At 35.2% G+C, this 26,015-nt stretch overlaps 1 protein-coding gene across 6 annotated transcripts in view; it reads right to left on the bottom strand.

Moving 5' to 3' along the window:
• The window catches only part of MGAT4C (MGAT4 family member C), a 1,003,641-nt gene that overhangs the window by 6,580 nt on the left and 971,046 nt on the right, over positions 1-26,015 (bottom strand). For 3 of the 6 annotated variants that reach the window (XM_073900560.1, XM_073900562.1, XM_073900561.1), the window contains 2 exons: positions 8,359-8,511; positions 2,892-3,039 (listed from right to left, as the gene is read on the bottom strand). In XM_073900560.1, the coding sequence (XP_073756661.1) occupies positions 2,892-3,039; positions 8,359-8,511 (301 nt within the window). The other 3 variants (XM_073900564.1, XM_025882386.2, XM_073900563.1) reach the window with 3 other exon arrangements.

Below are 26,015 nucleotides of genomic sequence, written 5' to 3'. Positions count from 1 at the left end.
CAATATTAGGCACATCTAGTAAATGGTATGTGTAGAATATTTTGTGAGTAAAGTCTTATGCTAAATATGTAAAGGCTATAGGACTTAATACATAATTTATTTTTCTATGGAAAAAAATGCATCTTAAGCACAATGACATATGAGCTTTATTGATGTAAACATTTGTTTATGAAATAAAAAATACCATTTAAGGTGTTTTGCAGCTTATTGTTCTCATATATGTCCATTAGAGAAGACAGATTTTTGGATAATATCCCCACTATTAAAAAATGCAAAAGGAGAAGGAAATTCACAGTTAAGGATGACAAATAAGTCTCAAATGATAAAAAAGAAAATTAAGCATAACTCATTCTTTTATCTTTAAATTTTTCATAGAAACATGTTACATTTTCATTTTTCTTTGATCATTGTCATTATCTCACACCAGAAAAATTAATAATTGGAACTTCACAGTTTTATTTTGAAATTTACCTAGAACGTTAATTAGAATGGAAACAAAATTATAAACTATTTTTAAAAAATGCATTATTATTCAAATATATAGTACATTGTTCCAATACATGAATATCACTGTTTTCCTTATTTTGAAACAAATTTTAGAGCAATTTTCTGATGGGAAATTTTTATTCAGAATCTAAAATCTAAAATTAGAGACTGGATATCTGTAGGGAATAAAATAAAACCTTATGAAATGGCAGTTTACTTCTAAGAAGTGTAGATGTCTCTTTCTCGAAATATTTTCACTTTTTAAAGCTCTGACTCTCACCGTGATTCAGAACTGAATAAAATTTCCTAAAAACTACTTGAAAAATAGGAAAATATTTCTATTCACTAAGATCACTGTTTTAATACAGACACCTACTTGTTGTGATTTATGCAATACTGAAAAAGCCCTTTCTAAGAATAATCGTTCTTACTAGTCTGTCAGAGAGGTAGAGATTTACACATTTTGTTTAAATATCTCAGTTTACGACCCTAACTTCTTTTGAAAAATGAATATGTTCTGTGGTACCATTCAACTCAAGATACCAGCCTTTACTAATGCCCTAGAATAGCCAATACTATGAGAATAGTTCCTACATTAAAGGCAGGAATCTATGCATTTTGCCTGTAATATGCATCTTGAATATTCCTAACCATCTTTTGGGACAGCTTTGTACTTGTCATCATTTCTGCTTTATAGATGAGGAAAGGAAATTCAGTCACAGGGAGATGTGTTCACTTGTGCAAAGTGTAACACCTAATGAGTAGCGTGGGGCCAAGATCCAAAGTGCCCTGTGTGTACACTCTGTTTTATATCACCTCTTTGTATAAAGCAGTGGCATATGTGTATTGCCAGTTTACTAACTTAGGATGGAAAGGGAGAATCAGTAATGTTTGCACAAAGGTAGTGTAACAGATGGAGATAAAAATAAACATTGGCAATCTTATGCAATTAGAAGAAAGCTTAAGAGCGATAGACATTTGAAATGAAGGAATGAATGGAAGATAGACCTAAAGAAGCCCGAATTAAGTTAAGTTACAATTTCCTCAACCTGGTGATCACAGACTCACTTGTATAAACACTTCTTAATGGGGAATTCAATTTCTGTGGTCCCCACATGACCCATTAAGAAATTCATGATATCACTGTGTTTCATTGATTTCACGAGTCATATTTTTCACACAGAAACATTTTAAACTCACGTTGAATATTGTAATTGATGGCATCTTACAATTAAAACTGATGATTATGCTTTCTTAGTGGCACATTAATTAGATCATGATACCTTCTATAGTCTACGGTGTCTTGAAATCCATAGAGTGTGTGTAGTATGTTACTTCTCAGATCCAATCTACCGATAGTGAGTTGAATAGTTTTCTCCAAAAATTCAGGTCTACCTGGAACCTCAGAATGTGACCTTATTTGAAAATAGAGTCTTTGCAGATATAATTAGTTAAGGATCTTGAGATAAATCATTTTGGATTTACAGTGGGCTCTAAATGTAATGACTGGTGTCCCTGAAGAAGAGGAGAGAACACAGAGAGACACAAAGACCAAGGGAAGAAGATCCTGTGGAGATGGAGACTGGGACTGTAGTTAAACTCCCACAAACCAAGGGACGGCAAGAGTGACCAAAAGCTGAAAGAGTCAAGAAAAGATTCTCCCCTATAACTTTCAGGAGAGTGGCTCTGTCAGCACCTTGATTTTGAACATCTGGTCTCCAGAAATATGAGAGAATAAATTCCCATCGTTTTAAACTACCTAGTTTGTGGTAATTGGTTATAGCACTTTGGTAAACTAAAACAATGACGTTCACTACTTCAAAAGCAGTGGCAAGTCATAAAAACCAGAGCATTAGAGTTAGAAAATATATCGGTATGAGAATAGTATTTTTAAAAGGGAAGTTTTAAAAGTTCAAATAAATTGATTTTTCTCAGTCTCTCTACGTGGTTCTACAGCAAACTGTTTGAAAGTTTATATAACAATTAGGCATTTTAAAAAATTTCTTTTTTGGGTTATTAATGGAACTGGATCAGTGACTGCAATTTGTGAGGAAACACTGAATTACTTCCCAAAGAATATATATTTGTAAAGCCCATAAAGTTTTATTGCGATACAAATGAAGCCAGTTGTCATTATTTCATTATTTATTTTTTTTAAGATTTTATTAACTTATTTGAGAGAGAGAGAGAGAACGAGAGGGGAGAGGGTCAGAGGAAGAAGCAGACTCCCTGCTGAGCAGTGGTCCTGACGCAGGACTTGATCCTGGGACTCGATCCCAGACTCCAGGATCATGACCTGAGCTGAAGGCAGTCGCTTAACCAACTGAGCCACCCAGACGCCCCCTAATTTTAAAAAAACAAAAATACTTTATGTGTTCTTTATTTGAAAGTGTAGGGATACTTACGCTTTCTTTGTAAAGGCGTGGTAGCTAAGTAGCGATAGGTGACGTTGATGGCTCCTGAGAAATTAGATAAATCTTTGAAAGTATGCACATAACGTTCTGAATTCAGCTGATGTGTGGATGTTTCCCTTATAAGTTGTTTATCTCCTTCCTGAATGCCATGAAGGAGGCAGAGAAAATAAATAAATAATAGATGGTCATGGATTAAATAAAGTTTCTCCTTACACAACGAACATGTGGGGTTGATATGCAACATGGGTATTATATAAATCTCAACTACTGCACCACAAACTATAGATCCTCATCTCTCACCTGAATTCCCACCTAGAGTCTCTACTCCAGGCTCTCCTACTGTATTGTACTGTTTATACTTCTCTTCTATTTGCTTTTCCACAGCATACATTAATAATGGCATTCTCTGGACAAAAAAAATCTCTATGTGAAAACTCCCACTGCCTTTATGTTAAAATTCAAATCCTTTACAATAGTTCAATGATCTTAAAATTTCACAATTATCTACAGTGATGTAAAGCTAATTCTTACAAAGTTTACCATATTCGAGTCATATTAAGCTATTTCATCTTCTTCAAGAATTGTTCAATAATACCATACATAATTTCTATATAACTATTTCTGGATAATTTGTTAGTCAAGAAGCTTTAGTCAGTTACTTATATGGCCACTATAATCAAAGACTGTTGAGAATAGATAGCCACGGTCTTTGTGACATCAGTGTTTTTTCACATGTCTTCAAGATACCTTACGATACATTTGTACCAAGTCTAGGAAATGTCTTCAGAACTTGCACTACTTTTTCCCATGATATGTTTGCTTGTTGCTTGTGTGTGTGTGTGTACATGTGCGTGAATGCATGCGTGTGTGTGTGTTTGTGTAAGTAGTATTCTATTGGAGTTAAAGTCTGGTCCTTTTATGTTTAAGAACCCCTTTATGTAATTGGTAATGGACTTCTGTCATTCAATGTTTGAGAAGGTTTTTATTAAAAAAATTCATATTTAGCTTAAATATATCCTGTTAATTACTAATTGGTCCCTTTTTCTCTCTTAGTATAAGTTCAATAGTAGATTTTGATTATCTAATCATGATTTGATCAAGTTTTTATTGGTTATACATTATTAGCAAAATATTGACTTGCTTGGCCTTTGTATCAGGCTTACTACCATGGGTAGAATATATATTCAAAGATAACCTATTTAGAAAGAATTTTGTTGTTTTTGGCAAGTGTCTACTGTACCGTGTGATGTTATATGGATCTATTTCTACTATTCCATATACAATGGCAGGTCAGGCATGTGCAAGCCATTAAGACTATAGAGGAATTAAATGCATTTGAACCAATTTGGTCCTCATATTATCTGCCTGTGGTCAATAAAACTTTAATTAAATCACTATTATAAAAATTAGAAAGGATTCAAATACAAATTTTACCTCATTTGGAACATTCAACACTTTGCATCACATTCAAATGTCAATGGAGAAAGAGACTGGCTCAAAATTTTAAATCATTGGCCAGACTGGAATTGTCTTAGAATAAAAATTGACAATAGTAGACCATGACTGGGAAGAGCTTTCAATCTGGTTTTTGCTAACTCAAGATCCCTTCTGAATATCTCTTCTGTATATTCAATTATGTTTATAAACCTATACTTGGTCTTTAATACTGTATTTCTATATTTTATATTGTCTTGATCATTGAGAAAAATATGTTAGCCTTTTACAATATTTATAATATATTTGCCATCTATAGGTTACAGACTTTCAAAATATATGAAATTATACCTTGAATTCTATATTTCTTATAAATATTGAATATCTATTGAATTTTGATTATTATAATTTCTTTACACATAAATATTTTCATCTTTGTCTTTCTGAAAACCTATAGAACATTATCAGAGTTTTAAAATAAATTTAGGATTGCTAAAAATGTAACTAAGGACTCAGTTCAGCACCAACTTCTTTAATAGTAATGTAATAGTGTCCATTATCAATAGGGTCTAGGAGAAATATCTATAAGAATCACAGTAGTCACAGTTCTGAATTCATTTTACCATTCTGCTCTTATGTGATGTTACATTCTAAAGGAAGTGCAGGATATTGAATATTTCTTTAAGAATTCTATCTTGAATGTGTAAAATTCCAGACCTTTTGTGTGTTAAGATAGAGTACATTCATCCTGATTGAAGGACATAACAGAATATAAAATGAAATGGAAGTTATATGAAAGCACTTTATTAAATTCTCAAGAACAAGCTCCTTTACACTTTTCAGCATAAATAAATAATGCAACTTTCACCTGAGTCAGCCTTGTTGGCTGCTTTCCAGGGGCATCTATCTGTACTGCTAGGCTCTCCCTGGATACCTTCTTTCTATAGCTACTATGCTGCGGTGTATTTCTCAGTAATAAGACAAAGCTTTATGACAATCATTTTCTGGATAGGAATGCAATTCAATGGACTAGCAACAGACTAAGTGTATAGCCTGGTGGCTACTTTGAAGATGTTCACAGCCCAGAGGCTCAGTTGATTGGGCATGTAGTGTCTCTTCTACTTAGTTTGCCTTGTAATAGTATTTGTCTCTTACACTGAGCTTGGCTTCCTTTCCGAATGAAAGGCACATATGTCCCGAATATGTAAGCAATACATTAAACTGTTATATGCCAAGGATTTCAGGCCACAAATGGATTTTCTAGCAAAAACAGCATAATAGAAAGTGCTAAGTAACTCCAGAGATCTTTTACTTGTAATAGTTTATCTTATTTCTCTGAATTATAAGTAGTATTTCCCCCTTAAAAAAGAAGGCAGGAAAAGAAAGATCTGGGAATGTCTATGCTTAGCAAATTGTACACATTGTGGCATTCTGAAGTCAAGAAAAAAAACTGAATGAGATAATTTTGTGAAAACTGAAATAAACACGGATAGAAGGGTCAAAAGGGACAAGTGTTACAAAGAAACTACATTGTATACTTAGTATACAGTAGTAGGTGGCTGGCTTTCTCTGGCTATTAAACGTTTTTAGAAAGCAATTTTAGTGTAGTTTTACATTAATTATTTAAATGTTTTAAATCTTTTTACATATTAAGCCTTGGGATGAAATTTGGCTTTGGATGAATTTAGGTAAAAAAAATCATCAGTAAATAGTGAGAAATTAAAGTAATAAAAATACTGTCATTAAATTTTCAGTAAGGGGAGTGCTTGTATTTAACCATCATTTTAACTCACTTTTTCCAACTTAATATAAGTACTTAAAAATAATTACAATTTTTTAAATTTAATTTTATTTTTTTAAAGATTTTATCCATTTGAGAGAGAGAGAATGAGAGACAGAGAGCATGAGAGGGGAGAGGGTCAGAGGGAGAAACAGACTCCCCATTGAGCAGGGAGCCCGATGCGGGACTCGATCCCGGGACTCCGGGATCATGACCTGAGCTGAAGGCAGTCGCCCAACCAACTGAGCCACCCAGGCGCCCAAAAATAACAATTTTTAAAACGAAGGAGAAATCTATTCTCTACACTTGGCCTGATTTGTAAATTTGACTAGATATATGTGTAATCTAGCCAGAGAAAATTTCATTGAGAAAGTAAATACTCTTTAGTAAGAGCTGCTTCATTAAATCACACCCTTTACATTAGATGGGTAGGACTGAAGCTTGGATAGAAATGTGTACAAATCCACAAGACAGGGCATTAGTATTTGATCCTCTTATAGATATACACTCTATTACTTCTTACACATTTTACAATGAATTTGAAGAGGTTCTATATTAACAAGATGTAAGGATGTTTGTTGCAAACAATGGTCCTTTGTCTGTTTAAAATGAAACACTGAAATTGTGTTTAAAAGTGTCTTACAAATGCAGCAAGTCATTGAATACAATAAGCATCCTGTCAATACCATGTGTTTGGTTTACAAGATGTGATTTACTGCTACCAGTAGACATAGATGCAAAAGATAAATTTTTATTACAAAATTAAATCATTTATCAAAAGCTCTCTTTATTAATTTATGATCTTTATTTTTTTCCAGAAAAAATAGGGGGTCACATGGGGCTTGCTATATTGTCTGTAAGTCTCATAAACCTAATAATTGGGTTTAAAGAAAGGTAAAAATGCATCTCATTAGTAAGTTTCTCCAGTTTGCTATGTTTACCTAAATCATGCCTAATCAAATTCTATTCATCTGTGGTGATTTCAGCCATTGTGAATTGTCTATGGATAACAGAATGAAGGGACCACAAGATCAAGAAGTATATGTGAATATAAAAGGCATAGGCAGAGTCAAGATCTAGGAATATGGCAGAATTTCATCATCAAAGAACAATGCTAATGGAAGCAAGATGCTTTATAGAAGACATCCTGAGAGGATCTGTCCCAACTAAGATCAAATGGTTGGCCTATTGGCATAGAATAGTACATGACAATTCATGGGTAGGTAATATCATGTTCAATTAATGAAATAAAACATTTTACTGGGAAATGCTATTTGTGGTTATTGTCAGATTTTCTCTTGCTAAGATATTCATTGAAACTTTCAGCATGTTTGCATGGTGGAAAGTACTTTTCAGTCCTCTCTGTGTCCAAAGATTTTGATTTTCTGAAATATGTGAACAGGAGCAATAACATAAAGATTAGGATTTCTCCAGATAGCTTAAGCTCAATTCAGACATAAAGTAAATAAGCAAAAATGTCCATGTTATTCTCATCAGACATGAAATGATGTGGTATTTACAATGATAACAAATAATAGAACAAATAGAGTTCTCAAAATTAGCCAGAGTAAGTCCTTTTGTATATTTCTAGAATTTACTTAAAAGTTCATTTATATATTATACACTAAGTTATCTTTTTTAAACTACTGAATAGTTTTCACATCATTATCTCTAGTTCTTGAGGTTCCATACTACTTTTCAATGAATATAAATATATAACATGGTGGCCATTTATGACTATTCAAAATCAAGTGAGGTGTCATACATTATAATAAAATATTACTTCTTAACAAAATAGCATAATTAGTATCATTAATTAAAAAATAAGATTTTGAAAATTTCAATGATAATATTAAAAAACTGAGAAAGTAAGGACTAATATCTTTAAGAAATTTTTAAAATTCTACATGTTTCAAATTAAAGCTCAGAAATTATTATGGTTATACATAAAATTAATCCAGCATAGTGACAGCTAATTTATTTATAACCAAATACACATATTTGAACTACAATATGCAGCACTAAAGAAAACATTGCAACATAAATCAAAATAATTGTAATGCTGGGCTTATAGAATTAATACAAAAAGTAGCTAGATAGAAAGTATACATGTTACAGTTTTGCTCAAATAAGGCTGTTCCAGCAGCCTGGGATTGAAATTAGGTTACAATTGGACTAAGCCTAATTTGATTTAGACCTTATTTGTAAAAGCAACAACAAAAATAATTAACCTCCAAAACTTACCAGAACATAGCTGTCTTCAATGTACAAGTTCATAAAGAGAAGGAAAATGACAAGAACTCCCAAGAATGATACTGTGGAACGTTTTCTCAAGCATCTCATTTTATCAAGTGTTTCAAAAATATGCTTCATTTGACAAAATTTAAACATTCTATCCTGTGGAAAAAGGGCACAGAATTACTGACAATTAATTTTGGATGTAAATATTTCTTCATATGTATCAAAAGCCAGGCTTTCATAAAATCTCACCCTTCACCTGTTTAACTAAAAAGTTGTTTCCAATTTCACACATATGATTTTCACAGATTAGTAATATCTTAACATAAGGTCAATGCACTGCTTTATGTTGCTGTGGAGTAAATAAAAATAAAAAGCAAATCTCAGTAATTTTTGAAAAAATGAACATTAACAATGGTAATGCAAAAAAAAAGTCCTTTGATAAGAAACAGCACAAAAATAAAAGAGAAATACAAACACTACGGTAACTTCTACCTCCTCATACTATAATGTAATGAAAATGGAAGAAACTAGAAGCATGGGCTTAATATTGATCTTGGAGTAAGTGCACTGAAAAGAACACCTGGGAGGGAACCTGGGTCAAAGAGAGAGAAGTCATAAGTAAAGGAAGTTAAACTTTTGGGCTAAGTCCAAACATATCTTCGAGAACTTGAGTTACAGTTGGTTTGCTTATTTTTCCAATAATTCTTGTTAAGTCAGAGTAAATCCTGGGGTGGCATATCTACATGGTCTTGCTTGATCTACTAACTAGAAGTTTGGCTGTTTATAATAATTCATGGACTGCAAAAACAAAATTAGCATCAGCAAGATTAGTGGAGATCTATATTTTTTCCCATTCTACTCTTCTACATTTTGTGTTATTTTCCAATCACTGATTTATTTAGATTACTGATGGTTTGTTTAAAAAAGTATAAACATATCTGGAATGTTCAAAAGACTAGTTGAATCAATCATATTTTGTCTAAAATCAAGTATAATCTGGAAACTGTACCACTTCTAGTTGGGTACTGGGTCTTCCTGAGCTCAGTGTTAGGATGAAGTATTTATATAAATAAAGGAATTCAGGAAGTGAAAATGGCCTGTCCACCAAACCATTAAATGATGTCTAGGACATAGCAGGCAAGCAATATCTCTTCAATGAATTAATGCAAGAAATAATTTATTAATCCTTATAAATTATAAGAAAGAATATTAGGAATTGGGAGAAAGGCTTAACAAAGGCAGAGAATGGAAGAATTCTCAAAAAGAAATGTTAAGAATTACTCATTTTCTTTAGCCATATTTTTCTCTAGGTTTTTTTTTTAATTTTTCTTGTTGATTTGTAGAAATTTTAAATATATGTGTAGAGATGCACACATATACACTTTTCTTTGCTTATGTTGAAAATATTTAGGTATCTTCCCCAAGTATTATATTTTCTGTTGGGTTTGGCCAGCAAATCCTGAGGCAGTGAATGAAAAAATTACTCCAGACACCTTAGGAGGAGAAAGGAGAGGGTGTGGGGACCAGACACTCTAGTGGGGAAAGGTCCCAAGTCAAACTGCCTCCACTTTTATTGTGAACGTTATCAATACATCAAGGGAATAAGAAAAACAAGAAGGAATGTGAAGCTTTAAGAATCAGAACAGTGGCATAGGGAGTACCCTGTGATCAGAACATGCCGTGCTTGTGACGTGTGTGCAGTCAGGGAGTGCATGGAGTGCATGACCATCAAAGATAAATGTTTCTCTAAGTTAAGCATTTACTCCTTGGGTGAGAGCATTGAGCCGCAACAAGGATCTGGCTGTTTTCAGCCTAGAAACTGCAAAGGAGGTCCAGTTTGCAGACACTCCTTTGCTTTTCAACTAGTCTCACCCAGGGAGGCATGTGTTTATTAAATCTTCTCTAGCCAAGGCATTATGAATTCTCACAATTTTCTTCTTGGTCTGACTTTTGCAGTGTAGTGTTTTTGATTTCAAATTTCTTTCATACATATGGCTTTTTTTTGGTATAATGTTTAAAAAATATGGACAGTCTCCTTTATTTTTTTGTTTTTTTTTCCATGGATAGATTTTCTAATATATCTAGAATTTATCTTTTTGTCCTTTATCATGTAGTGGATCATTTTATTTATTTATTTTTCATCTGGAGAGCTGATGGTCTTCTCCTTACAGTGCACTGGCCATAGCTACTAGTCACATTACTGCTCCTGACTTCAAGGGTGTGGGAAGTATAATCTCCCTGGGAGTCAGAAATAAAGAACATTACTATTGTATACCACACTTTATATCCAATCAACCATTCTTTTCATATGGGATGCCACTTCTGGAATAGGGTCACTTTCTAATTTGTATTTATAGGTTAAAATGTATTTATAGATCCATCATTTATAACATTGTTCAATAAGAAAATATACAGCAATTTTAAACCAAAGCATGATAAGTGAAATTCTGTTATCTGGTAATGCTTCTGTAGATAAAACTGCATTATGTTTGTAAGAGATTTTTATCTGAATATTAAAAATTGAGAAAAACACAAAGGATTAGTATCTGATCATACACCAATGGACACAATATTTTTAAATGTCAATTTGTGAAAACTTATCAATAACACCAAATGCATGCGTTCCCTTTGACTCAGCAATTATACTTCTAAAATTCTATTTAAAGACAAAAATTGTATTCGTGGGTAAATGTTTAGCTATAGTGTTACAGGACAGTGATATTTGTAAAATAAATTGGAAACTATAAGATGTTAACAGCTGTCATCTTAGTGTAGAAGAATTATCAAGAATTTTCAATCTTGTTTTTACTTTTTTCAATTTCTATACTTTCAAATGTACATATATTCAATAATATTTAAAAATTTACTTTTAATTTTCAAAAGTCTCTATCATCTGTTGGAAAACAAAACTGCATTTTATTTCTTGGACACAAAAGCATAAACACAGAAATTTTTTTCAAGAAAATAAAGTTTAAAAATATGTAGCACTGTATGGTATGGTTTGGATGCTCTGAATTTGAATGTTATAAATTCAATATAAATGCTAAGTCAAGAAGAAGTATATTCTAATTCTATCCCTTGGAGACAAAGACAAAATGTAAATAATGTGACTACAAATTGAATTTGCAAAGTTCAAATGTAGATAATTACATATAAAGAAAATAAGTATACCTATTAAAATTTATTAAATACTTACTAAATGCTAGGCAATAGTTTGCGAGGGGAGCTCATTGATCTTTCATAACAAAGCTGAGATTTTAATACTACCATTAGTTTTACAAATGAAGAAAAAAAGAAAGAAAGAAAAAATCCAGGGTTTTCTTGAGGTGTCTCTACAAGGAATGATTCCAGTTTTTAAATATTAAAATTGATCGGCGTCTGCTCAATTAACCACTAGTGGTATACAGTTTACTAATTAGGTTTCATATGACATTTTAAACATACTGTTGCCAACAAACTATCCCACATATATGGTGATAACAATTTGTGATACCAATCTCTTGAATAAAATAGAAATAATATAAAAGACATAAATTCAATTTTTTTGGCAGAAAAAATTTAATTAAATCTACTTAGCCTAATAAACATATAAATATATAATGTGAGGAGGTGGGTGATATATGATATTTCAAGTAATATGAGAAGTAGAAAGTATACTACTTTGGAGGCAATACTTCAGAGTACTCTGCAATAATGCAAAATAGTACAAAACAACAAAACCCCAGGTTGTAATTCCAGAGTTGACAAAGAAAGAAAGACAGAATCCTGAGAGAGTAATGGTGATCATCTGAATTCTAAGATCCAATTCTTCAAGTTAGAATCCTCCAAAATCCATTCAGAACAATCAGAGCACAAGTAACCTTCCATAATGTACACCCTCACAGCAAACCCATGAGAAATATAATAGCACAAATTTCACTGTATATATAAGTGAAAACAATAACACCCAGAACAGGCAGAATTGGCTGAGGAGCCCAAATCAGAGCAAACAAAGGATTAGAAAACAGATCAAAATATGTGTCATTTATTAAAAAAAAAAAACAGACAAACTACAGCAAAAGAAAATTAAGGAAGCTAATATTTCATCCAAACTTCTTTCTCATCTGAAACAGAATCATCTGGGTCCAGGAAAATCCAAATAAATATTCAGAAAAAAGAAAAAAAAACCCTAGAATTACAGTCAATTAAATTTACTGAGAGGAAAACAAAATAGCTGATTTCAGGTAGGAGGAAGGGACTTTGTGGTTAGGCAATCTTTCTGTTGTGCCATGAAGCAAGGAAGCTCTTAGAGATTAGTAGGAGCATATCTAAAGGACACAGAAAATAGCTTAAAGAGGCTTCTATTGAGAAAACTTGAGAAAATCAATCCATCAAAAAATGACTATGATTGATAGAAAAATATTGGATTAATACAAACTCATGTATATAGGGTAATGATAAAAAGAAGAGAAAGAGAAAGTAAGAAACCTATCACAATTAGAGGTGATCACTACATCATCTTCTGATTCTAGAAATTGGTCATTGAAAGGAAAGCATCAAGGTTTCCTGCATTTCCAGGAGGAACTGTATTTCATCCACATTTAATGATTGGCATTTTCAGATAGTGGACAACAGGCAGCAAGGGCAATGATCTCTGAGGGAAAGGGAATGAAAAAAGTAAGTGCCAGGATTTTTCTAGTTTGTTGCCAGAAGGCAGTTTTCAAAAGTCAGGGCAGGACATTGATGAAAGAAATTGAAGAAGTCCCAAATAGAAAGATATCCTGTGTTCATGTATTGAAAGAGTATCATTAAAATGTCCATACTACCCAAAGCCAATAGATTCAATGCAATCCCTATCAAAATTCCAATAGTTTTTATAGATTCTGGTAGTTTTTATAGAAATAGAAAAAAAATTCTAAAATTTGTCTGGAGTCACAAAAGACCCTGAAAACCCAAAGCAATCATAAGAAAAAATAACAAAGCTAGAGGCATCATACTTCCTGATTTCAAACTACTGTATATTAAAAAAGCTATAGTAATCAAAATGGTATTGTACTGTCAAAGAAATAGACACAGTTCAATGGACAGAATCAAGAGCTCAAAAATAAGCCCATGCATTTACAGTCTGCTAAATATTTGACAGGAGAGCCAAGAATACTTGGTAAGGAAAGGTTAGTCTCTTTAATAAATGATGCTGGGAAAACTGGACAGCTACATGTAAAAAAGTAAAATGGACCCCTATCAACAATTAGAACAATTAGAACAGTTTCTGCAATGCAAAGACAGAAATAATTCATGTTTCCTTCATCCAGAACAGAAAAAAAAATCGTAACAGATTGGGCATCAGATAGAGTACTCAGAAGAGTCTTGCCTTAGTAATGAGGTAAAATTAGCCCAAGACTGGAGCCTTCTCTGAAACCAGCACTCTGATAGCAAAAATTGACAAAAGGAATTATTATTAGAAAGGGAAATTATAACTGGAGGGTATTATGCTGAGCAAAATAAGTCAATCAGAGAAAGACAATTATCATATGGTTTCACTCATATGAGGAATATAAGAAACAGCACAGAGGATCATAGGGGAAGGGAGGGGAAAACCACATTCCAGAAACTGTTCGAATTGTTCTTTTCCAGTGATCCCTTACCAGTTGTTGGACAGTGTTCTCACACACATGCCTAGTGCTCAAAGACATGAGGGAAACCCTTTGTAGATCTCTCTCTCTTTCTCTTTCCCTCTCTCTCCCCGTGTGTCTCCCTCCCTTCACTTGTAGTCTCCATGTAGCTTTCTCCTTTCTGGTACTCTGCCCTTGAATTCCAGCCACGTCAGAATCTCAAGCTTCTCAACTATGTCTCCTCACCCTAGGGAGCCCACTGTCTCATTGGATTCTCTCTCCTCGTGCCGCAGTCTAGAAACTCTAAACAGTGCGCTGTGGCAATTATCTCATTTGTTTCCCTTCTACCAGGAATCATGCCCTTTTCTGCTCGTATTCATAAAAACATGAGTATTTGTTTCACATATTTAGTCTAGTGCTTTAGTTAAGGAGAAAGGGTAAATCAACCCCCTATTTCTTCATCATGGTCAGAAATATCTTGCTGGTTATACAATTCTTTGCCTGTACTTTCTTCTCTTTTTCTTGATAAGTAGTATGCATTATTGTCTTGCTTTTAATGTTACTTGGGACACCTAGAGGCACCTGTTTTTCTTTCCACTATAAATGATTTGGCAAATGTAAAATGGATTGGTTGTGTTGCCTAGAGGCTTGTTAATTTTTTTTTTTTAAGTAGGCTTCATGCCCAGTGTGGAGCCCAGTGTGGGGCTTGAACTCATGACCCTGAGATCAAGACCTGAGCTGAGATCAAGAGTCGGATGACTAACTGACTGAGCCACCCAGCTGCCCCTGGGCTTAAGTCGTTTTTTTGAAAGAAAAGATTTTCAAACTGTGCTACATGTGTGGGTGTGCACACATGCACAAATACACACAAACCCAAACATTAAACTGTATAAAAGAAACATATTTAAAACATAGATATTCAAAAAGGCTAATGATAAAGGGATGAGCAAAGTGTTTTAAACAAGTTCAGACAATGAGATACCACAGTTTGGCACCCCGATATACAATGTGAGTGAATAAAAGCCATAAAAGCATAAAACTACTCAATTAAGGCCACTTTGTAAAGCTAAATGCTACAATTCCAGACAAATACCACCAAATAACACAACCAGCAACTTCTTAAATCAGAAACAACAGAAAATTCAATAAGTCAAAATGCCTAATGTTATGAGTCTATAAATTCTCACAGCCTAAAATAGGTCAGGAGAACAAAAATTGTGAGATATCAGAACAGAAACATATGTAAATCAAGAACTCTTAGAAACATAAGCACATGTTTATGGATGTGCAAACACAGTGAAGGATAATAATATTCTTCTCTCAGAATCTGTCAGTTTAAATAGTCAAAAAATAGCAAAGACAGAGCATCTGACAATCCAACATTTTCTCTTAATATTTAATTTTTGTGTGTGTGTTTTGGTCAATGAAATATATACAGTAGGTAGGGATTTTAAAGAATGTTCCGGGTCTGACCATAAACCAATATAATACAAAATAATCAAACAAAGGAGGAGAGAGCCACATCCCATGAAAGAGATACTGATGGTTTAGGTGGAAATGTGATGGAGAGAAGTGGAGAGATTTAAAAGCAAGGTAACTCCTAGATATCATGGTAGCATTACTGGGTAGCCATTTTTATTTTTTTAATAATTTATTTATTTAATTTGGGGGGAGGGGATCAGAGGAAGAGGGAGAGAGAATCTTAAGCAGACTCCTCCCTTTGTGTGGAGCCTGACATGGGGCTTGATCCCACCACCTGAGATCATGACCGGAGCCAAAAACAAGAGTTAGATGCCCAACTGACTCCACCACCCAGGCACTCCTGGTAGCCATTTTTAACCCACAGGCACTCTGCAACAGCATTAGTCTCTTAGGGTCTAGTGTGAAAAGAAAGCATGTTGATACAAGTAAGTAATAAAACTATCTATTGAAAACCACTAAATTGAGCTTGGCAAACTCAAGCTCACCATCGTTTACAAACTGGAAGTATTAAAAGAAAGTAAAAATTTGGTTTGAAATTATTAAACAGGTGAGCACACCTTGATAATATAAACTGCAGTAGCATGCTCCTGCTTGAAAATATCAGTCACACAAATGAGGACAGATTATTTGAACAGTATTTTGGTTCCACGTTCAAACAGTGTCTTATTTTGTTAGAAAGTTTTGACTTAGTCTTCAAATAATTTTAGAGAGGTAAAAAGTGTTTTTCAGAGCAGATTAGGTTCATTTAGAAAAATGATAACTCATATTATCATGGTTTGAGTGAATTATTTTCTCAGGATGATATATATCATCTTTTTTTTTAAAGATTTTATTTATTTGACAGACAGAGAAACAGCAAGAGAGGGAACACAAGCAGGGTGAGTGGGAAAGGGAGAAGCAGGCTTCCCGCCGAGCAGGGAGCCCGATGCGGGGCTCGATCCCAGGACCCTGGGACCATGACCTGAGCCGAAGGCAGTCGCTTAACCAACTGAGCCACCCAGGCACTCCAATATATATCATCTTTATATAACCTAAATGTCATGAGAAATTTATTTGCAAAAAACATATGCTACAATACACTTTATCTCTTGCACGTATAATGGGACATGTTTTGTTTAGTAGTTTTACTGCAAATGTTTTAAAAAACAGCTTCTTTGTCAGAAATTTATAATACAACACTATTGATTGTGAATATAGTTATGGAAATAAGGATATATAAAAACCCTACTCCTCTGCTCTAAATGTATGCAAAGTTGGCACATCTGGTTCAATAAGCCTTTTTTTTTTTTTTTTTTTTAAGAATCACATTCTCTTTGGAAGATCCAGGTGTTGAATGTTCACATATATGAAACTACTTCAAAGACATAACTATTTAAAAATCATTTGGATGTAATCCTATACCAAATAATATTTTAAATGGAAATAAATTATTTTCACTCTATAATTCCTTTGTAAAGATTATTACATTTGAATATGTGGATATATTTATTTATATTCACATATAAAATGTATATTATATATTCATGTATTTACATACAATTTTGAAATTATAAATAGTGTAGCAATACTCCTATACACTTATATACACATAATTATACATATATAAATGTAGCTATAATCACTGACAATGAAACAAGTCAGTCAGTGAGAAAGTACTATTCTTTCTCACTATTTAATACTAATCCTACCTGAATTTTGTCTTCTTAACTTTACAAACCATCTCCAAAGAGGAGACAAGACATTCTTAGTAATCTTTCTGTCCTATAATATTGTTCTTTCCCACCATTCTGTCCAATCTTCTCTTCTTTTCTTTACAACCTTTTGACATTTCATGACCTCTCTTATAACCAAATTTGAGCAAAATTCAAAATTTAGATCTTAAGCTAGGACTCCTTCCTGAGCCTATTTCCAATTTTTGAATAGAGACTATTATCTCTAGGCAGATTTCCTGCTATTCACACAAACACAGTGAATCGAAAACTACAGGATGGTTTTCCATTCCAGCCTGTTCGTGCTTGCCGTCTCATTTTTGGTAGGCCTAGATTTCTAATCGCCAAATTAAATCATCTCAAAAGTTATTTGTCTCCTGCTCTCCCAAAGTCAGAAATATTCCAAGTTCTGTCTCAAGCCTTCAATATCTCACCTGCCACAATTTCTCCCCCCACCCCACGCCGCTCCCCCATTCTCACTGCCATTATCAGAGTTCAGGTTAACACTTCTGATGCTGATGGTTTTTCCTACCCGTATGCTGTTCATCATTTGTTTCTTAAACATCAGTCCCTGAACCAGAAGTGGGAAGTTAGTTTGAGAGTTCCGCTGCTAGGCCGGAAGTGAGAAGATCCACCCGAGATGTTGGGATGCGTTTCCAGGTCAGGCGCGGGGGGTGGCTGTCAGTCACGTCAGGTTAGTAGGAAAAACGTAACAACAGGGCTTTGCTGTGCCACAGGACAGAAATCAAGAAAACTGCCTGCAGATGGTCTCAGTCATCACAGTGATAACACAATGCCCGGTGGTAAACCACATGGTAGCAAAAGCACAGCCAGCCCTGCACAGAGCTCACTGAGGAGGTCCATTCGGACCCTGATTTCCCTTACCACCAAGACCCCAAGTTTCATGCAGCGAAAACTGTACAGAGGCCAAACCCCATTGGTCTATTTCAGTCCTGCTCTTTGCAAAACTAGAGGAAGGGGATCCTAACGACCGTTAAGAACCATTTTATTTTTCAAGTTCTGGAATTAGTTGCACTTTTATTTGTACTTTGCATTTCCTAAGAAAGGATGCTTGGAAGACAGCCAAGGAGCACCAGGCAGGTAGAGGAGGCAGAGAATTTGAACAATTCTTTTGGATCAAAACTACAATTTCTTCATCCTGTGTCCTACTTCACCTTCCCAGTGCTGAGATAAAATAACCAAAGTTTTTCTGTTTTGTAATAATAAAAGTAGTTTTATATTAAATGAAAGAAAAAAAATTTCCTCCAGGAAATACAAACCTACTTGTGTCCACTAGGGTGGGAGTTCCATCGCTTCAGGTACCATCTCCTTTTGCTGCCTCTCTACAAGCTGTGTGTGCTGGAGCCATGCCAATCAGTGGGACTTGGAGGAAGACCCCAGGAGCAGCGGAGAATCCATTGCAGGCCAGCACCTCCCTTCTTGACTATATGAAAGGTATCCCCTGTTTGAGGACACTGAAATTTATACAGGTTGTGATTTTGCCCCAAATCACTAAACTGGAAGAAACACACTGCAAAGTTGCCACCACAGTGAAGCTTAGATTGGTTGAGACAGGAGCTTCAGCAATTCCTCCAATAACTGGAGGAAGAAATATGAAACTTAGGAGCTTCATTCAGATAGTTTCAAGATGGTGCCTCAGGGATCTGAGCTGCCACCTCCCAATGGCCTCCCTCTGACCTTTAAAGTGCTTACTCCTGATGTTTTGTTTGTATACAGTTCTGCATCTTTTAAAATACAAAGCAAGTGATCACAATCAAAGACTATTGATCAACTAACTTTGAAGTTCTACAAGACTGATTATGTCTGGATTTTGGATACATTGCAGTGGGTGTGGTTGTAGTGACACAACTCCACAGAAATGGGCTACATCCTTCCTCATAGATGCAATCTTGAAACTACTGTAACCACATTGAATGCAAGTGGAAGGATTGATTATCTTCCAGACAGTCCAGAAAAAAATAGCTAAAAAATTAGATTTGCTTGGAGGTTAGGCAGATGGAAAAAAAAAAAGGATTAAGCAAAACTTAATAATAACCCTTTCTGGAATGGGGTTCAGAATCTTTGATGAGCTGCCATCTGCAGATCAACTAAATGCAAAACAGCCAGTCAAGCAGGACAATACCATTTTTAGAAACATATGTTCATACAGTTTATTAGAACTTTTCATTCTACAAGTCTGGTATCAAAGTTTTGTCACAGGGTTAAAGTCACCTATCTCTGAGCAATTTTAGATTAGGAGGATTTTTGAATATCCCATTTGAAACACAGAAAGATAGCCTCATAGTGCAGGAAGATAACTCCTAGGGAAATGTAGCAGATTTCCAAGAAAACTCTGTTGGACCCTCCTTTGGAAAACAACATTGAGCGGAATCAGGCCTGCATTAGAAGTAAAGCTGAGGGACATAGAAGTGAAAACCAATCTGCATGTTAGTTCTGGAGTCCCTACCCCTGGTTAGAGACATATAGGGATTGAACTACTTAGAAGTATATAAGGCCAAGGAATGTGAGACACTATTTCACTTCTCAGAGGCTCAACATTAAGTTATCTTATATGTGGACATGCTTTCCTACATAATTCTTTTCCTCCTTAGGCTTAGTCATTCTGTGCATCAGTTTAAGAAAAGTACCGTTCTCTACATTTGCCTCACATTTTAATCTCCATGGATTTTCTCTCCTTTATTACCAAATCCCAATTTTTGAAATTAAATTATAGATCACCAAAATGTTACCTTCTCGCTGAACCCCATTTTCAATCAAATTTGGTTTTCACTTTTTTGAACTCTTATCGTTTTATCTATACTTCTCTTAATTTATTTAATACTTTCTACTTCTTGATACTGTTTTTACATGTCTTATTTCCCTTTGGATTCTGAACTTCTTGTATTTAGAATATTTTTTAAAAACTTCTTATCATGGGGTGCCTGGGTGGTTCAGTTGGTTAAGTATCTGACTCTTGATCTCAACTCAGGTCTGGATCTCGGGGTTGTGAGTTCAAGCCTCACATTGGGCTCCATGCTGGGTGTGGAGCCTACATAAAAAACAGAACAAACAAACAAAAAATCATATCACTTTAGTACTTGGAGAAGTTTTTTTTTTTTTTTTAAAGAACAAACAACTACTGGTGTGTGTGTGTGTGTGTGTGTGTGTTGCATTGCAGAAATCTTGAACTTGATGAGAAAACTACTAGTCCATGAATATTTGTATTTCTTTCCCACACCACTCTTCTATCTTGTCTAAGAGCTCCCCTTCCATGATCCAGACCTACAATGTAATCTCTAGCATTTTGGTTGCAAAATGCAAAACTTAACTTTGTCTGTTATCAAAAGCACCATAGACTCTTCTGTGTTTATTTTATAATTTAAGTGAAAAGTGAGGACAGTGCCACTTGTTAGTTTCAGTATTTGGTGGATTGAGATATTTCATTACTGAGATAAATCAAGATCTTTTAGAATATTTAAGAAATGCAGCAGCAGCAAAAAAAAAAAAAAAGAATGTTGACACTGTGGACACTTTGAAAAACACTAGCAAAATAGAGTAATTAGTTTGTGCCAGGAGAGCCTGAGACATATGTAATCTGATCGAATATCAGAATTCAGGTATGGTGCAAAGTTTTAGAAGCCATATAACTTTGGGACAGATATTATTTGGATCTGTTGGACCATCTGCTTATCTTTACTACCTCATACATATGCACATATATGTATAGAAATAAAGACTGTCATTGTAACACTATAAATATTTATTTCAAATCATTACTCGTGGACACAGATAAAGTATTAGTTGCACAAACACTTCATTATTTTTCTTCTTGGGAAGACACTGTGGAAATTTGTGTGCTAGTTTTGATCATCTCAGGAAAAAATGGTCATTTATTAAAGAATTGATGCTGATGTGAAGTGACAAGTGAATTATTATACCACAGAGCTGTTTGCTTAGAGTGCATATGCTTGTGCATGTTACCACAAATTCTTCATGTTTCTAGAATGTTACTTGGATTGTGTGCAACAAACCACCAAATGTTAATGAGCTCAGTTCTCTCTCTAGCTCTTTGGGGCAAAATCACATGTCTCCAGTGCAAACTATTCCATGGCCATATAAGAGATTGGGAGAAAGGGAACCCATAACACCACCCATCTGAATGAATGTGGCTACATTAATCTATCCCAAGGCAGTAAGCTTTAGTTTATATTTTATTTAAGAGTCTATTTTTAAATCAACAAGATGCAAAAGTAAAATTACATTCTCCAAATCCTATGGGCTTGTAGCCAACACTTAACCCCACATTTGGGAAAATCATGAAAGAAGTCTTGCCATTAAACTGTTCATCTGTCTGACATGTGCCTTTATGTATATCTGACTTGCTTGGCTTGTCTTTTTTAATGCTTGACCAATTTGTTTTTCTATTTTGTGGAAGGCTGCACACACCCTCCGGGGCAGTATTCAATACTTTCTGATGAAAAGAAAGACTGTTGCTGACATAGCAAAAGCTTCAGGAAGTCACAAAAATGAGAAGGGTTTTACAAAACTTATTATCTTTACATTTTGTACAAAAGGCTCAGATACTGATGGGACAAATGTAATTGTTTTTTAATGTTAAGATTTTTTTTTTACAGTCCCATGTTGTATGATCCACTTGTAGCTATAGGTGGTAGCAAAGTAGAAAATTATAGAGCCTAGATTATTCCTTAGGGTTCACAGTGATGACCAGCAAGATTTATTTTCTGGTTTACGTTAAGTGGATGGAAACACAGATAGAAAATGTGTAGCTCTGACAAGCGGGAGGTTTCTTGTCACTAAGTATTAAAATAGTAAAACTTGAAGTGAGCATTGGGAAAAAAGAACAATCTTTTTCAATGCTGAAGCTAACTAAGACGAGAAATATTCAGTATTTATCAACTTCTTTTTTAGAATATCATTCTCTTACAGATTTCAAGTTTCCTTCCATTGAGCTGAAAAAGGCTAGCTAGAGTGGAAACAAGAATAGCCAACACGGAACTAAGCACTTTAGCAAGAATATAGGAGATAGCGCTTAAGCAAATTGTGGTCATGCAAGTTGTTTTGAGTTGTGGCAGGGAAGAAAGTGATAATGGTGATGATGATAACTGACTCATTCAGAGGGCTGTAAAATAAGTTTAGTCTTCCACAAAACTCATGAGGTAGAAAGGCACCTGGGGGGCTCAGGCGGTTGAGCATCTGGCTCTTGGTTTCTGCTGGAGTCATGAGCTCAGGGTCCTAAGATTGAGCCCTGTGCTGGGCTCCACGCTCAGTGGGGAGTCTGCTGGAGGTTCTCTCTCTCCCTCTTCCTCTGCCCCTCCCCCTGCTCTTGTTCTCTCTCCCTCTCTCTAAAATAAATACATCTTTCAAAAAGAAACTCATGAGGTAGGAAAGAATACGTTTTGTGATTATTCTCATGTTACAAATAAGTACACTATAGAGCAGATAAAGTGATGTGCCCAGAGACAGTATATAGCAAGTATGTTATATAGATATGATAAATGACAGGTTTTCAAATCCCTGACTTTTTAAGCATTGGGGTCTACTCAAACAGTTTATCAGAAAGATCTAAAAATTAGGTGCTTCCAAATCAAGCTAAATTTGGGGTAAAGAAATAATATTAAAGCACAATAATAATCATATTTCTATCACTAATATGAGAAGATAACACACAAGATAATTTTTCCCCCAAAGGGATTGTGCAAGCATTTATGAACAAATACTGGAATAGTAGAAAAGTAATACATTGTCTTGATACAATTGCCACACATTTTTGTATAGTAATAGATCAGGTAAACTGTAACTTGAATTCAGTAATACCAAATATCAATTTAAGTGGATAAATATGATATATGCCCAAATATATTTTATTATTTAAATAATATGCTTAGTACTGTTTTCCTCTTTATGTAAGAGTGTTTTTTCCTAAGTTTGTTATTAGATTCTAAAATCAGAATGAATGTGTCTGTTATAGATAATTCATTACCAGTTATTTATCCTTTCATTCAAAGCACATATGGAGTTCACCCTGTGTACCAGGTATCTGTGCTAGACAATGCACAATGACTGCAATTTCTATCCAGCCTAACTAGAACAGGAAAAACAAACAAACAAACAAACAAAAAAACCTTACCAAGGAAGTAAAATAAAAGCATATATCGTGTTTGGAAATAACTTCCTGGTAGCTATTATCAAGAAGTTTTAGAAATATCATTAAGTGATGGTTTAGTCTGTGTTGCCCTAGATGTTACATATTGCTTTTGCTCTTTCAATGTTTCCTGAAGTTTCACTATCACATGAAATTGTGCTAGAGAGCAAAGATTAATAAGTTCATTTTCTTGCACTACTGTTTAGTGCAAGGTAAATGGAAAATAAATTACATCCATGAAGTGTTACAGTAAGACATTAGGATGTTCACATATGTAGAAACACAAAACAGAGAAAGAAGGAAGTTGCCCTGTCTACTTGGAAGTTGATGTCTTCAGGAAATGTTCCAAAAGGGAGAGGCTGACCGACGGAGAAGGGTAAGGGTGAGGAATATTCCACACAGAAGGTACAGCAGAAAGCAGTACGTAGTGGAACAATTTCTGTTTTCTGAAGTTGTTATTTTTTCCCCTTTCTTAAAATCTTACCACCATCCAAGCAGAAATAGTACACATTAAAAAACTACTAAGATCTTGACAAACAAAATGAACAGACTGTTTTCAGACTTGTAGTCCATAATAATTTTATTTAAAAGGAAGATAATGAGAAAATATCTTGGGACTTTATGCCCCAAGGGAAATGCTCTTGTCCCATAACTGCAATTGCAAAGGCTCTCTTTGTTTCCCAGGGGCAAAATAAAATATTTTATTCTGATATGTAAAGTCTTAAGAAATAAAATTCAAGTATTAAAAATATGTACGGATACCCACTAAGTCATTTACAGATGAATTAAGAACCAAGAATGGAGAGACATGGTGAAAAAGGACTGCAGCTTTTCTTTTACTTAGTTGTGATTCTGAATTTAAGAAACCAATAGGAATCAGAGGTTCTCATGTTGAAATTGAATCTGAGCAGTGAAGCTGGACTTTGTATTAAATACTACAAAGCTCAGGGTGCCTGGGTGGCTCAGCTGTTTGAGTGCCAGACTCTAGGTTTCAACTCAGGACATGATCTCATGGATCTTGGGATTGGCTTGAGTCCTGTGTCAGGCTTTGCACTCAGCAGGGAGTCTGCTTAGAGATTCTCTCCCTCTGCCCTTCCCTGCACTCTCGCACGTGAGCGGCCTGTCTTAAATAAATAAGTCAATCTTAAAACAAAAATAACAAAAGAAACAACCCTCCTCAATTTCCTCCTAAAACTTAATAAAGGCTGACCTTCCCTTTGTGTCTTTAGACTTGCCTATGGTTTACCATAGTTTGTGTCGAATTGCAATTCTTCTGCTATTTCCAAATAAACTCTAAATAAATAAATAAATAAATAAATAAATAAATACTGCAAAGTTCAGTTCTCTTTCATACCTTTGAATTTTCTAGAATCAAGAAATTTATTAATAGAACTGTATCCAATGTTCAATTAGAATACATTATTCCTTGTTTATAGCCACTAGAAGTGGTAACTGAATTTCTTCCATTCACAAATTGTGTATGCTTATGATGACTATAACATTTACGTAGTTTGGAGTTTACAAGCATAACTGCCAATGAATTTTGGTTTGGGTTTACTCCCATCAGAAATATAGATTTGAGGTGGGTAACTTACAGATTACTGCTATGTCAAGAAATTTGAGAAAAGAATTTTTTTCTGTATCTTTAAAACTCTTCCTGAAAGAAAATGTTCAATATAATTTGTCAATAAATCACCTCTACATATTCTCTTTTATCTAAGACCTATAAATGTTCTTATATGTTTACTAATCTTAAATACATGTAAAATTTTAACTATGTAAAAATGCATAGAGAAAACATTTAAAGGACTAAAATGATATTAATATTGGTTGTGTTTCAGAGGGGGGCGGAGCAAGATGGCGGAGGAGTAGGAGACCTAGATTTCCTCTGGTCTCAGGAATTCAGCTGAATAGGGATCAAACCGTTCTGAACACCTACGAACTCAACAGGAGATCGAAGAGGAGAGTAGCAACAACTCTCTGAACAGAGAAGTGACCACTTACTGGAAGGTAGGACGTGCGGAGAAGTGAATCTGAGGTGATATTCGGGAGGACAGACGGCGGGGGAGGGGGCCTCCGCCGGCCGCTTCTGGCAAGTGCTAGAGCCGCGGAGCACAGAATCGGACCTTTTAGAAGTTGGCTCCGCTGAGGGACATCGCTGCAGTGGCTAAGTGGGGGGTGGAATCCTCCTGGGACAGTGTGGTCTCAGGACCCTTGGGGTCACAGAAAGACCGGGGGTGCCTGAGTGCAGCAGAGCTCCCAGCTATCGGAGCGGGGAAGACGGCTGCAGAGACAGAGCCGAGGTGCGGGCTCTCAGCTCGGGGTGGCCATAAACTGTGATCCGCGGCCCAGTCGGGCCACTGCTCCTCCAGCAGGGATCCAACAAGCGGCAGAGCCGGGGAGACACCCTTTCTCCCCCGGGAGGAGCGGCACGGGAATGCACCGCAGGGATCTGCTGGGTTTGGAGACTCCACACAGGGTCGGGTGCCAGAGATACAAACGCTCAGTCACAGGAGGGTGAGCACGGAGTGTGGCCGGAGACCAGGGAGACGGGAGTGACTGCTTTTCTCTGGGGGCGCACTGAAGAGCGGGGCCCCGAGTTCTCAGCTCCTCCAGGTGGAGATTGGGAGGCCACCATTTTCGCCCTGGTCCTCCAAAGCTGTACCGAGAGCTTGCAGGGAACAAAAGCTACTGAGAGCAAACCCAAGCCCCTTG

The sequence above is a fragment of the Callorhinus ursinus genome, unplaced genomic scaffold (assembly GCF_003265705.2).
Source record: "Callorhinus ursinus isolate GAN/ISIS: 27379988/994484 unplaced genomic scaffold, GSC_fseal_2.0 scaffold14, whole genome shotgun sequence".
Taxonomy (NCBI): domain Eukaryota; kingdom Metazoa; phylum Chordata; class Mammalia; order Carnivora; family Otariidae; genus Callorhinus; species Callorhinus ursinus.
This window is presented reverse-complemented; position numbering and strand designations above follow the sequence as displayed.